At 30.7% G+C, this 14,742-nt stretch overlaps 1 protein-coding gene across 4 annotated transcripts in view; it reads left to right on the top strand.

Moving 5' to 3' along the window:
- LOC140450413 (band 7 protein AGAP004871) overlaps positions 1 to 14,742 on the top strand; it is a 602,043-nt gene that overhangs the window by 302,687 nt on the left and 284,614 nt on the right. For all 4 annotated transcript variants that reach the window (XM_072544034.1, XM_072544033.1, XM_072544036.1 and 1 more), the window contains exon 3: positions 14,212 to 14,284. In XM_072544034.1, coding sequence (XP_072400135.1) covers positions 14,212 to 14,284 — 73 coding nt within the window. The remainder of the gene's footprint in view (positions 1 to 14,211; positions 14,285 to 14,742) is intronic.

Below are 14,742 nucleotides of genomic sequence, written 5' to 3'. Positions count from 1 at the left end.
AATATAACAATTGGGGTCATCCTGAAGGGGGAGGAAATGATATTCTGTTCAATCTAGAACTCGCTGGTTTCCCCCTTTCGGATTGGGTATGTATATGCAAATAAAGAAAAGAAATGAAAGCCAGCGGACTGTATAAAACTCTATTTTAAAAAGAGGTGAAATTAAACATAAATATACATAACCCAATATACAATTATAACTAAAGAAGGATATAAACTTAAATATTAGTTAATATGAAACACCACCAAAAAGATAACCATTTACAAACCAAAACAAAGATGTTGATGAATAGGTTTTAAGAACACATTAACAACAAAGAAATTTAAGATTTCGATTGCTATGGTTTAGTATGATTAGAAATAAAGCATAAATTGATATTAGACGTTAACAAGTGAAAAATATGCGCACATATAATAATATACTTAATCCGTGGTAAAATGAACAAACCTTGTTAATAAAGTTACACAAAATTCAATCAAACATAACATATATGAATTTTATTAAACGTAAATACAAATATTAATAAACTCAATTCAAAGTATAATCGGTAATGACAAAATACAAAAAAATAAGAATACAGTAAATAGTACATAATACAAAACAAATGCAAAATGTCCAATTGACAACGTTCAATCGCGATCGCTGCATAAATGCGATAAAGTTCCAAACAAATATCAAATAAATATACCAAATGCACGTACTTGATATATGCAGTAACATAGATTAATGGTGTATTGTTCCTTACCCAATAAAAAGATAGCTTATGTTGTAGCACTTGTAAATTTATTGGAATCCCTCGTATATGTATTAAATGAAATCCCCTTATATATGCATTATAATAACGAAGAATTTTTTCAATGTTTTTTAGTTCGTATCTTTCAATTTAAGACCCAAATAATATTTCGTTCTTTTCACGTCGCCAAGTCGATAATAAATCATTTTTTTGTTTGTTTATGTCACAGGCGCAAATTCTTCGATATTTCTTTGTTCAAAACGCCCGATATTGCGTTTTCAAATTAATAATTTACGTCTTAATTTCCGTTGTGTTTTGTTTATACCCAAAGTGCTTTGTTTATTCCAACTCATGCGATCAATTTTTGAAGATAATTTCGTCACTCTCAGTGGAGCCACTGTTAGTCAGAATTTTTCTTTTAATTTGTAATGTTTTTTTTGTTTTTCGTCTTCTGTCATGGGAAAATGTGCAGTATAGTAGCAGTGTTGAGTTTTAAGTGCAGTTGGTCAGGTTTGAAGAGACCATCGAAGGGAACGGGTCATGGTTATGGTTCCCGTTTACAAGATGTGCATAAGTGTCCCCTTCAACCTCGCTTTGTATCTGTTTTGTTCCTGGAGCAGTTTTGTATTTGAATGTGCCAGTTTCAACTTCAAATAGATCCAGTTTTTCTCCGATCGTGTCCAGATAGTTCCCAGAAATATTAGTAATATCCAGTATCCCGTTTAACCCTCAGAAGTTTCAATGCAAAATTTTATGTGAATTAAAGGTAACATTTTGTGTTTAATTTCTATAGTAAAATAGACCTTTTCTTTTAAATAACAATGATTGCTTTCATAACATTTTAAATAAGATAATATGTATTTTATATTGTAAATCAAGGCGTGGTTATGCTGTCAATCGATTTGTTCTTTGTCATCAAAATTGAATGTTGGCATATGACAGCTAGCTTTAATTTGTTTTGTTGTGACATATTTTTGTTTTTGTAGAAAAGGTTAAACCTGTAAGTTGATACATGTAAGTTTTTTTTTGTATTTTTGTATTTTGCGACTATTGTATTTTGCTGTATCATTTTTGCACTGTCTATTTTGTAACTGTTTGTGGTGACACAGCAATAAATGTTAAATTTTGTTTTTTAACATTTTGTTTTTTTTTTAACTAACCTTTTTATGAGTTTAATTTGAAAAAGACATGTTTTGAATTTCTGATAATTATTTCGAAAGTTACAACTAGCTGTTGTAATGGTTATAATTAGGCACCTCGAAGTGGCGCTCTTTCTAAATTACTAAAGGTGTTTCCTGTTTCTTGTTGTTTTGTTTATCCCAATAGATTCATGACCTTTTTTTTATATTTTTGTAGTTGCCACAATTTGACCCCATGTCATTTACTTATCCACGACCCCAGCTCTCCTAACAAACCCTGAGTGCCGTTCGCACAAGTAGCGTTTATTTTGTTTGCCTTATCTTCGTCCCCAGTAATTTCTATCCCCAATCTTCTACCCCTATTAGTAATACCCTATGGTAGGCAAAACAATTTCGTTACAATGTATCATTGCGAAACTGCAACCCATTCACTTAAAACGAGAAAATAATAGTTTTTCCATTTTTATAAGATTCTTATATTTCTCAGATTTTCCTAAGCTATTATAAGTCAACAAACTACATTACCTTTTTATTAAATCCTCACGCTGTACTTCATATTGTTATTCATGCAGGGTAAGACATAAATGATTTTTTTATATCTCAAATCAACTTCTGCATCGCTCGCCAGTTTCCTTTATGATACACAAAGCGAGCAGCTCTTTTTCTTTACTTCCACAAATCTGAACCCTAACGTTTCGGGAAACTCCTTATGTTTGAAGTGAAAACGCAAAACTTGACTATCAACTTAATTCCCAACTTGAACCAAAGCCGACGCTTGTGGAATAGAATGTTCAAAAATTCATCAGCCTCAAAAGGCTCGGGGGTTTCATTATATACCACATAAATATACAAAGTTTCGCACAGTTTGTATCTTTATAATGTTAAGAAACAAAAGTTTGGATTTCCTTTGCCCGTCGTTTAACTATTATTCATCAGAATCGGTTAGAGAGTAAGAAGTAACGTTTTGATGAATTTTAGTTGATAGTTGATGAAAGTTCTTTGATATTTTTTATCATTTGTTTATGTTATATCTCTACCTTGGTAAAAAAAGGGCCAATATCCAGAATGTGCGTTATCCAAAAATGAGTTAACATCACTACTAAAATAGGCCAATTGCTCACATTTATCAGAAAAATAGCCAATATCCAAATATATTTTAATTTTCAAGTTATTTTTATCATAATTTGGCCTATACTCCAGTTACTGTGGGGGAAAAGAGGTCAATACCTCTAAATTTTTTATAACTGAATCGATTTTACTAAAAATTTGGAATTAGGCTTATCTTACCTCCCTCTTCAAAAGTTATATATGCGCTAGGTGAGCCTTTTATTTTTAAGGGGTGAAATCACCCCTTATTGAAAATGATGAAAAAAATTTAAAAAATTTAAAAAGATTTTTTAATTTAAACATGATTTTTAGAAATGAATTGTAGAAGATATACGTTTAATTTCAATTCTGATCGAAATAGTATTACTTATACTGCTCGTTTTTTTTTAAACGCTAGAGTAATTCAAATTCTTTCCTTCGTATTTCGCTTTGTTTTAATCAAAATGGCTTTTAACATAGCTCATTTTAAAGGTTCTTTATAGCTCTTTAAAAAGTGTTGTATGAGTTTTTATCAAAAAAGATGTCCATTTTCCGATACTTAATGTTAAATGCATCGAGTATAGTATCCCAAAAATAAAAAGTCATCTTCAAACAATTATAAATCGCTTAATATTGTACTTATAAAACTTATTAAAAATTTTTTTTTTGTTTTTTTATAAGCTTTATTTTTGTTTATTATAGATTTTTCAAAAAAACGCTTTGTTTTTGAGTTATTCGTACAAAATCATTGGAAAACATGTTTTTTTTTTGCGAAAAGTTTACTTTTTCAAGTGCGTATAACTCAAAGAGTATTGATTTAGCGAAAAATATTTATATGACATTTTTTGTTTAAAATTTGATTCTCTATCAATTCCCAGGGTTATTTTGAGTGTAAAAAGTTCAACCCCCTAGATGGGGTGCCAACCATCCCAGGGGTAGAAGCACACATCGGCACCATATAACTTATGTTTTTTGAGTAATTTACTACTCACTTAAAAAATTTCAGATAAATCGGTGCGGTTATAAAAAATTTAAAGGAAAAATGCTACAGTAACTGGACTACTAAGGCTATTTCTCTTAAAATGAAAAAAGGCCAATGTGAATCTAACTGGAGTTTGGCCTTTAAATTATTATTTTAAACATGCCAATGTCCAGCTTCCTGGACATTGGCCGTTTACTTATTTCTTTCGTGGACATTGGCCCTAAAGTTATTGTGATATTTGTTTTTCTAACCTCAAAAAATTTACCAGGATGTTGTGTGATGTTTTGCATTTCTTGCTAGGGTATAATATTATTGTAAAATTAATATTAAATTATGAGTAAAAGAACTCTTAAAATTCTAGAAAACTGTACATTGTTTTCTAAAAATGGTAATTTGTTATTTGTAAAAATACAAATTATTATATTGATTTTACTAAAGTACTAAAGAATTAACAACACCAAAGGAAATTCCCTTTGAGGTAATAATTCATAAAAGTTATTGGTTACAGAAAAGGTTTTTGTTGGTAGGTAGGTATATTATTGAATACTTACTGACAAAAACTTGAATTAGCAAACTACCCATACATTACTTAACTGTTGATTTTTTCAGACACATTGTTTTCTAAAAGATATACAGCATGTTTCTGAGAGTGATGATGATTCATTTGATGACCCTGCTTATGCGCCATCAGATAATTCAGGTAGAGCAGAATACTAAGTTACAGCAGATTTTGAAGTAACTGATAATAAAATGTTACAAGATAAAAATAAAAAGACAACTGCAAAAGATAGGACAAGAAAACGAATGAGGAATAATAAATCATGGAAAAAAAATAATAAATCATGAAAATAAAAATGAGAACGGGAAAGAGTATGTACCTAAAAAAGAAGTTATTAAAAAGGAAAAGCAAATGAAACGTTTATGTGATGGTCGGAAAAAAATGTTATCAAAAATTCACTGAAGAACAAAGAAAAAGATTGTTTGAAGGTTTTTATAATTTATCCGAAGATGGACAAGATCAGTATATAGCAGAGACTGTCAAAGAAACGAAGAAAGAAGAAGAAGAAAGAACAAAAGGAAGAACAAGGCTATTGAAATATGCCAAGCGATGTATATTTAAACGTTTGATTTAACTTTAAAAACAGTAAGGACAATTGTCAAGAAGAAAATAACTAAACTCCAATTTCACTATTTGGGAGAGTGAGTCATCGTTTGAAGACGTAGAAGAGAGAAAAGACGTATGAAAATCCAGTGGCGTACACTCACATTTATTTCAACGTTAATTATATTATATTGTTTAAATATTATTGTTCAAAATAATCCACAATATATTTATCTGCAGGTTTTTACTGAAGTTTCCATCTGTATCTCCAAAGACCGTTTTCAAAGATATAAATTATAGTTATATTTATTTTTATTTGTTTATTATTATATATTTATATATTCTTATATTATTTTTTTTAACTTTAAAAACGGTCTCTGTAATAGAGATCGAAACGTCAGTAAAATAAACATGTAAATAGATGTATTGTGGCTTATTTCCAACATTCTCCCTAAAAATACGGAATGCCACAAGCAAAAAGCCCAGAAAAATAAATATTGCTATCATTTGTATATTTGAAAACGATCTCTTTATATAGAGATCGAAACGTCAGTAAATTAAACATTTCAATTAAATATATTGTTACTTATTCCTAACATTATTTCTAAATATACAGAACGGCAAGCAAAGAGCCATGGAAAAATAAATATTACTATCACTTGTATATTTGAAAACAATGTCTTTATATAGAGTATGATGAGTATTTTGATATATTAGAATCATTCCCCATCCAATATCGCAGGTAAAGTATGTGCGCCAACAACGCTGATAAAGAGCCGTTCCTAAAAACTTGGCTGGTAACTCCTGAAGTACCTTAACTGGCATGCTTGGCAATACCCACTTCTTCTTGTGCGCTTCTGGATCTTTTCAGATCACACACACACAGCCACCTTGAGCTACCCCCCTGCTTCTTAGTAGTCCACTACTTCTCACATGTATCACGTATCACGCGATTGTCGTTTATCATACCCCCACTACTCCTAAGAAAAAAAAAACGGAGTACCTTATTCCTTGAAGAGGCCCAGGCCTAAACAAGGTTAAAACGTTCTTGTCATGTCATATATAGAGATCGAAACATCAGTAAATTAAACCTATAAATAAATATTTTGTGGCTTATTCCATACAGTCTCCTAAAAATACAGAATGCCACAAACAAAAAGCTACAAAAAACAAGTAATTTTGCAGAAAGCTTACTGATGCCACCCGGCTGTCGCGGAAGTTACGCTAAAACGTCTTTTGACGTGACCCGCCCTTAAAGATTTACACAATGAAATGTTTTTAAAACAAATTTTAAGACAGTTTCCACATTACCCGAGAGGTATGTCTTGTGGATCGTTACTTTTTTTTAAATGGGTGTTCGCCAAGAGCCATATTGTCCCATTAAATAAAATAAACAAAACACTTAACAGTATAAAATAAAACAAAATAAAATCCTATAAAACAAAATAAAATTCTATAAAAACAAAATAAAAATAATTTTGGATGTAACAAAACATTGTACTATTTATTCTATTTAAACACAAACACTATACACACTTACTATGTTCTTCTCGTTTTTTTTTTGTTTTTGGTTTTTTTATGCTGATGTTCCTACTAAACTATTAGAAAATATTATTCGCTGTCTAAATCTGAAGATGCAGTGCTGCTATCGCTGTCATTATCTTCACCTGGTGTAATTATAATTGGCTCTAGTAACACTTCGACATGAGTGTCAAGTTCCCACATACGATATTCTTCTTTAATTATGTGGCCTATACATTTAGCCCATTTCTCTGGAGTTACATGGAGGATTGCTTGAATCAAAAGTTCCTTAACTTCATTTATATTGAACGTTTTGTTATTGCGTGCTACTTCTCCTTTCACTTGCGCCAAGATAAGTTCAATGGGATTAAGTTCGTAATGATAAGGTGGTAGACGCAGAACTTTGACACCATAATCTTTTGCAATTTCATCCACAACATATTTAAGATATTCACTTTTCCTTAACCGTGCAATGTCAAGTAGTTGAATTTTGAGCATTGATTCTTCGTATGCAATCCCCTTTTCTGTAAACCATTCTTGAATTCTCCCTTTCCGTTAAACCAGCGCTCAAATACTTCAAAAGTCATTTCTTTTACTTATTACATTTAAATCTTGCCAAACTTTTCCAACTGTATGACCTTCGTTAATCCAGGTTTCATCCAAATAATATATTTTGCGTCCAGTGCTGCGAATTTTTCGTATTTCTTCTAAATATTTTCTTCTCCACAGAAAATTTCATTTTTTTTCTAATAGCATACTTTTTCTGTTGCGTTTTACATATCGAAAGTTCATTTCGCGCATGGTCCTGACTAAGACCCTACTAGATATCTTGGGTAAAGAGTCATCGTTTTCGAGCTCTTGAGAAATTTTTTTCAGTGTTCAGAATTTCACTCCAAAAATAAAATGAATGAATTTTTCGACGTATAATATTCCTTGTCTCGTCATCCAAAACAATGCTTTTCCTACCTCTAGTTTTACCTTTTTCTTGCTTTTTATTTTCCAATGTATTTTTAAGTACACGATAAATACAGCTAATGGATACTTTTGTTAAACTGCTACAAATGTCGACCGCTTGGCTAACGTTTAATGCCATTTTTCTGCCGACAAATCCTTCATAAACGTTTCGTATCATTACCTTCTCTTCGGACGTTAACATTTTCCGTCTATTTTGCGGCTTTTCATTTTTGGAATCAACATCAGAATTTTGCTGTCTTCTCTTGGAACAACTCGGTTTTTCGTCCATTGTATTTCAATAATCTGTATATATACTATATATATATATATATATATATATATATATATATATATATATATATATATACAATAATTTCAACAATTCTGTATAAGAATATAACTAAAAATTTACTATAAAACGACAAACTATAACACTTTTATTATCAATAACACGTTTTATCAATACTACAATACAGTATTGATAAAACTTACAAACTTATCACATAAAATATACTCACAAAAACACATACACTACCCATAGAAACGCCAATGTAAATGAACCATTTCTTCGGTGAAAATGTAATAAAAACTAGTTTTAGGGCATGTCTGGATCCGAATTGTAAAACAGAGTTTCCTCGCTAATTCCAACATTGCCAAACGATTGAAAAATAATGTTTTATAATATCGATTTTTATTTTATAAATTTAAATATGTAACGAAACGGAACATATAAATAAAATTTATTTCATTACAATTTTGTGCTTAATTTTTACTATTGAAAAAATCATGTTTTTTGGTATTTTTATGACGGTAATAATCGATGCCTGGAAGAATACAGGTTTTGTATGACCATAATTACTACTTGTGAACCAGAATTGGCTACACTGTACGACAACTTCTGGTCAAGTCTACTATAGAGAAGCACAAATAAATATACTACTTTATATATTCTGTAATTTCTTATCAGGAAACGCAAATTGCATTCGAGAAAACAGACAGTTTTCGAGGGCCGCTGTGTACATTTAAATTTGAGGAGATTTGGCGTTTAAACTATGAAATCACTCTTCTAAATTGACGATTTCTACTATAGTCAATCTAATATCTGCCCAATAGATGGCAGACACGAAAGCATTCCAAACATTATAACATCCAGAAAGATAGAAAAAATGTGATTAGAAAGCATACTAATAGTTTTCCGGCTTATAATAGCCACTATTCCCGGGAACGTACTTCCAAGAAAATACCTAAGTCCTGATCTTTCAGTGGCACAAATGCATCAACTTTATTGTAAATATTGCAGAAATAATAATATGTAAACTATGCAAAGAAGTCAATGTATAGAAAAATATTCAATAAAGAGTTTAATCTTTTTTTTCACGTTCCGGCAAATGACACTTGTGCTAAGTGTGGCCAGTTTAATGTCAGTCTAAGAAGTATGGAAAATAAGCAACTAACTAAAGAACAAGAAGAGGAACAAGAAAATCTTTTACTTTAGGGAAAAAACCATTTAGATTTAGCTGAGAGTGCTTATAAGCAAAAGTCGTTAGACAAAGAACAAAGCAAAATAGACCAATTATTTGTAGTTGCTTCTTTTGACTCGGAAAAATGGTCCCATTTTTTTAGCAGCTATAGGTTTTCCTGTTCTAGAAGTATACCCCTGTCCATAACTCTTTTCTTCTTTTCTCTCAACCAATTGTCCACATTCTGTTGTCTTTTTTTCGCTTCTTGACTAAGAGATCATTTCCAAGTGTTGGTGTTTGGGGATCTTGGTGTATATTTTACTTACATAAAATGTACTTATGTCAATGTTGCCTCACAATAAAGAGAAATCCAGATGAAAAATTAAACAGAATACAGTTACGTCAGTTTCTGCATATTTGTGAAAAAACCTTAGAGTAATAATAACATAAAATACAATTGCGTCAATTTAGCACCGTAGGCACAAGCACTCGTTCGACCTATCAAAGCACAACTATATAATCTGTTATTGTTTTTCCAAGATCGGCTGATTTTTCAAATATGACCCATCTCCTTCTTGGTGGCTAAAAGCTGAACAACACGTCTGACAGTAATCTTACGAATGGGGTAACCAAGTTTGGACCCTATGCCTACATAAACTCATTCTCGATAAATTAACAGTTACGTCAATGTTCCACCGGGATAGCCATGTGACAAATAATTAGCTTTAGAACATTTAGAACAAAATTATTATACTTAAATATCAAAAAACAACAATTAATTCCAAGTAAGACATTGTCATTTAAGCCCCTATTTCCATTCTATTTAAAGAGTTCTTATAGATATTATACTTATTATTTCGTATTTTCTTTAGGATCACAACGGTATTTACCCTCGCAAAATGTTAAATGAAAACCTTTTCGTAGCACGTGATCGTTAATAATAAACTTAATCTCGATTTTCCCTTAAAGCGAAGAAGGCAGGAAAATGCGAAACAGAAACAAATATAACGAGCTATTTCCCGAGTGGAGACCTATTGGGAGTTCACTTATTTCCTGCATATCTTATGAAATGGAATAATATCTTCTGGGACAGGATATCAATAGAGTGGTATAATAAATAATATTATTCTGCACGTGAAACAATACTGAGTTCTTATATTGGAATATATTTACTGTAATAGAATTATTTTAGTTAATGCAATAATGTGAAGTTAATGCAATTTAAAATATAAATTTCGTTTAATTTAATTAAATCGCTCATTATGAAAAGGGGTCATCTCCACTTTTTTGATATTTCCACTTTCTGTCGAATTTCTATTTAACACACGTAGACGCGTCAATTTTATATTAAAACAGGTCAACTTTCAATATTATTACCGTAAATACAGTATACCCCACAAAACAGTTCAGTTTGAAAACGAGTCATCTCCTAGAGATAACCCGTTTTCGAAATGAACGGCGATTTGTACCCACCCACAGTATACAGTATAATGGTTTATTATATCCGGCCTACCCACAGTATAACGGTTTATTATATGTATTGACGATGCAATCTATTTAGTAGTTGTATAGATCTGTTTGAAAACAGACGCTGTGAGTAATACAATGTCGTGTAAAAGTAAATCTCCTCATTTAAAGCTTAAGAAAGGTATGAGGAATCAAAATACACAATCTTAAGACTAACAAAGCAACCTTTTACTCTTACCACGAAGACGAAGGACACAGAGGCCCCGATGAAGTTTGCTCTTTTTCAAATGACTATATAAACAACAAAATTCCACAAAAAATTGAAGACCTGCATCTCTTTTGTGACGGATGTCCAGGTAAGTATCGTGTCCAGATTTTCGCGTTTTTCCGCATTTTTCGTGATTTTAGCGTTATTCGGTGGTGATTTTTGCGTTTTTTAACACTTTATATATCATTGTCAATGACAACTCCGCAATAATTGCATCTGATTCTTTGTCGGTTCTTATAGCCATTGAGACTATATTTTTTCCTAACAAAAGCACAAATATTTACACCCTTCTAATCAAAAAAATTATTTTTAAATTACATCAGGAACAAAGAACAGTTAGATTTTTGTGGATTAAAGCTCACATAGGGCTTGAGCATAATCAGTATGTAGATATATTAGCTAAGAAAGCCATTGATTCTGGTGCGAAAACAGATTATAAGCTCTGCATCCCAGATTTATTTGTAACAATCAAGAATATTGTAAACAATCAGTGGAAACAATAAACTAACTTCAATAAACAACACATTAGATTTAAAATATATTTTACATGTAGTGACTTAGTGGGTATGTCCTATGTTTTTAATATTATTTTAATTGTGACGTCTACTTGTTAGTAACAAATTTTTACATGCTTGTCAATATTACTTCTTGAAAAAGGCATGGATTTCCTGCCGAAACGTCAAAAAAATATATGAAAATATCCTAGTATCAAATCAAATTTTTTTATGAACCTAAGCCCAAGAAAATCCACTAAAAAAATATATATTAAGGTTCAAGAACTAAACTCAAACTGTATATATATATATATATATATATATATATATATATATATATATATATATATATATATATATATATATATATATATATATATAGCGATTCCATTTTTTTCTTCAAAGTCTTTTTATAATCGTTATTTATATGAGTCCACTTTTGTAAGAAGGTTACTTCTTTTTTTGTGCCAATCAATACATTGTTATATGCGATATTGATTGAACGAAACTGATTAAAATCTTATACACCGGTTTCCTTGTAAACTATTTAATTTTGATTAAATTTCGTGTAACTTACTTTGTTTAATTTCATTGTCGGTTCAAACTTTTGTTAATCAATTTAACTTGGTAAGAAGGGTTTTGTACATAATAGTAAAATTAATCAAAAGTAAATCATTACAGTTACAAAGGTATTGAGTGTTGTTTGTTATACAGTGCTAGGCAAAAGTCAGTTTTCCCCCTCGTATCTTCTGTACGGTTATTGTTATAATAGTGAAATTTGGAGGGAGGTAATAAACAGACGTAGAATTCTCAATTAGTCATAACAGGTGACGTAATAGTGACATATGACGTTACAGCGCCACTGTGACCTTATGGCAAGTAATACCTCGTTTAAAAAGTATCGAAAATACCTATTTAGTCATAATAATTTTGTTTGAGTTTATAATAATAAATATAATAAATACTAAAATCGTAGCTTTTCATTTAATTAATAAATATTTAACAACAAGTTATTATAGTAAGTGTTCAAACTGTGCTCCATCTACTTCCTGACAGTAATGGATCCTATTTCTAAACTCTTACCGTACTCGTTCAAATATGTCGGGGGAAATTGCCATACATTCTTCAACAATTCGTGTTTTCAAAATATAAATATTGTCGGATGCTGTAGCGTTAACTTTAGATGTTAAGCATCCCCACAGAAAAAAATCTAGTGGTGTGTGGTCCCGTGACCGAACTAGCCATTCTATCGTATCTCGTCGTACAATCCTTCTACCACGATATTCTTCATCTAGGTAACGTCTTACTGCGCCATAATGGTGTGCAGGACCACCATATTATTAAAAAGTTATTTCCAAGTTGCCGAATTCATCTGGATTATCCTCAAGAATTTCAAGTATTAACGATTTAATTGCATTGTGTCCCATCTCTAGATACACTTCACTTCTTATTAAAGAGATGTTGCGCTGCATGGAAAGTATTTCCATTCACCAATTATTAACACAGCTGCTACTTTGTCGGCTACAGTACGTACCTTCTGTTTTTGTAAAAATTAAAAAAATTTAAACGTCTCGTTAAACAATAATTAAACTAAATATTAACTAAGAACAACTAACTAAAAACAACTTAAGTAACTAAACTCTAAAACTAGAGAATTCACAAACGTCAACTTTTTTGACAAATAACTAAAGGCAAACGTTAGAATTTTTTTAAATTAAATTCCAAACTAGAATTTTAGTATTTATTTAATTTATTCGTCAAAATAATCTTAAATCCAAACAATATTAGTATGATTGAATAAGTATATTAAAATAATTGTAGTTTCGCATTTAATTAATAAATATTCTAACGTTCGCCACTGGTTAATTGTCAAAAAAGTTGACGTTGACATAAAAACAATTAGAGAATCGAAAAATGTCAACTTTTTGACAAGTAACCAGAGCCAGAGGTTTTATTATTTATTAATTGAATGCGAAACCACAATTTTAGTATTTACTTAATTTATTCATCAAAACGAACTTGAACTCAAATAAAATTAGTATGGTTAAATAGGTATTTTCAATACCTTTCAAACGAGGTATCAATTGCCATAAGGTCCTATTTAAAATTATCTGTCATAGTGGCGCTGTAACGTCATCTGTCACTATTACGTCACTTTTTATGACTAGGTAAGAAGTCTACGTCTGTTTATTACTTTCCTCCAAATTTCACTATTCTGAGTATAACCGGTTAAAAGATACGAGGGGGGAACGGACTTTTGACTAGCAATGTATATTTATTAAGTCATTAGTTGAAAAGAGTTATTACAATGTCTTACAAACTTATTTTGAATTTATTGGTATTAACTTGCGTCGTATAAGGACGATAAATATACGAAGACGATTGCGTTTCGATTCAATTTGAGTCTCTTACCACTCCCTAACACGTGTTTCTGGGTCTACCCGTCTTCTTACAAACTCTCTCTGATGAGAGAGGTTGATCTGCTTTTTCTCTGAAATTTTCTTATAAATAGGCCTCAGTAATCTGCTTCAACCTTAAGAAATCCTACTAACTGCGCCAATTAAATTTATTTTCGTGGAAACTTTGTTTTTAAAAACTTTATTTTTAAAAATACAATACAATATACTTGTTGCCGAACTATAAATAAATGCTCTCAATACAATTAACAATTAACTTCTTAAATGCTTAACTTATTATTAATTTATTATAAACAAGTGCAGGCCTATTTATACCTTCTGATTCGAAGGACTGTGGTCGGCGGATTTTAATGGAATTATCTGTTTATGTTTATATAATTATAACCACATACTAATGCTCCTTAAATATAAATAAAAAAAGAACAATATTGCAAATTTAAAAATTATACTACCGCAAATAAATATCGTTACATACATATCATATACATACATATATCTTCAATAATCCTAACCGAACAAAATAAAAAAAAAAACACTATTTCCTTTCAAACAATAAACTTCGATTTATAGTTTACTTTTATTTTCCAGGTGGTCCAAGAGTACGAAAGGGCAGTGATTTTCCGTCTGGGACGACTTCTCTCAGGCGGGGCCAAAGGTCCAGGTAAGCTACACTTTTTTTTGTTTAACGTACTTTTTCTTTCTCAGTAAATAAATAAGAAGACACGTTCCAATCCTCACACTTTACGGCCCTTCTCGACTACAAATGCTCATGAATCAAGAGATCTCAATTGAAATACGGCCTTAATGCAATGGTGGGAATTGCCAAACCGTTCGCAAGTATCTTTTATTCGAAACAAAGGGCGAGGATTTAAGTATGTTACTTCACTCTTAAGAGGATTATATATTTTACTAAAAAGTAGTAGAAATTATAGAGTTATAGTGTGTTTAATGAACTAAATGTAAAGCCGTCTTCATAATAGTTAAAAAAAGTTTTTGTGAGTTTCCGTCGAAAGTGGATGTATTTTATACATTTTTCTTTACAATCCACCATGAGATGATTAACAGAAATACAGTGTAGGTATATAATTCGGATACTTAAAATTTTATAATACAAACCTA

This window comes from Diabrotica undecimpunctata, chromosome 9, assembly GCF_040954645.1.
Source record: "Diabrotica undecimpunctata isolate CICGRU chromosome 9, icDiaUnde3, whole genome shotgun sequence".
Taxonomy (NCBI): Eukaryota; Metazoa; Arthropoda; class Insecta; order Coleoptera; family Chrysomelidae; genus Diabrotica; species Diabrotica undecimpunctata.
Note: the sequence above shows the minus strand (reverse complement) of the source record. Positions and strands in the feature narration are given on the sequence as shown.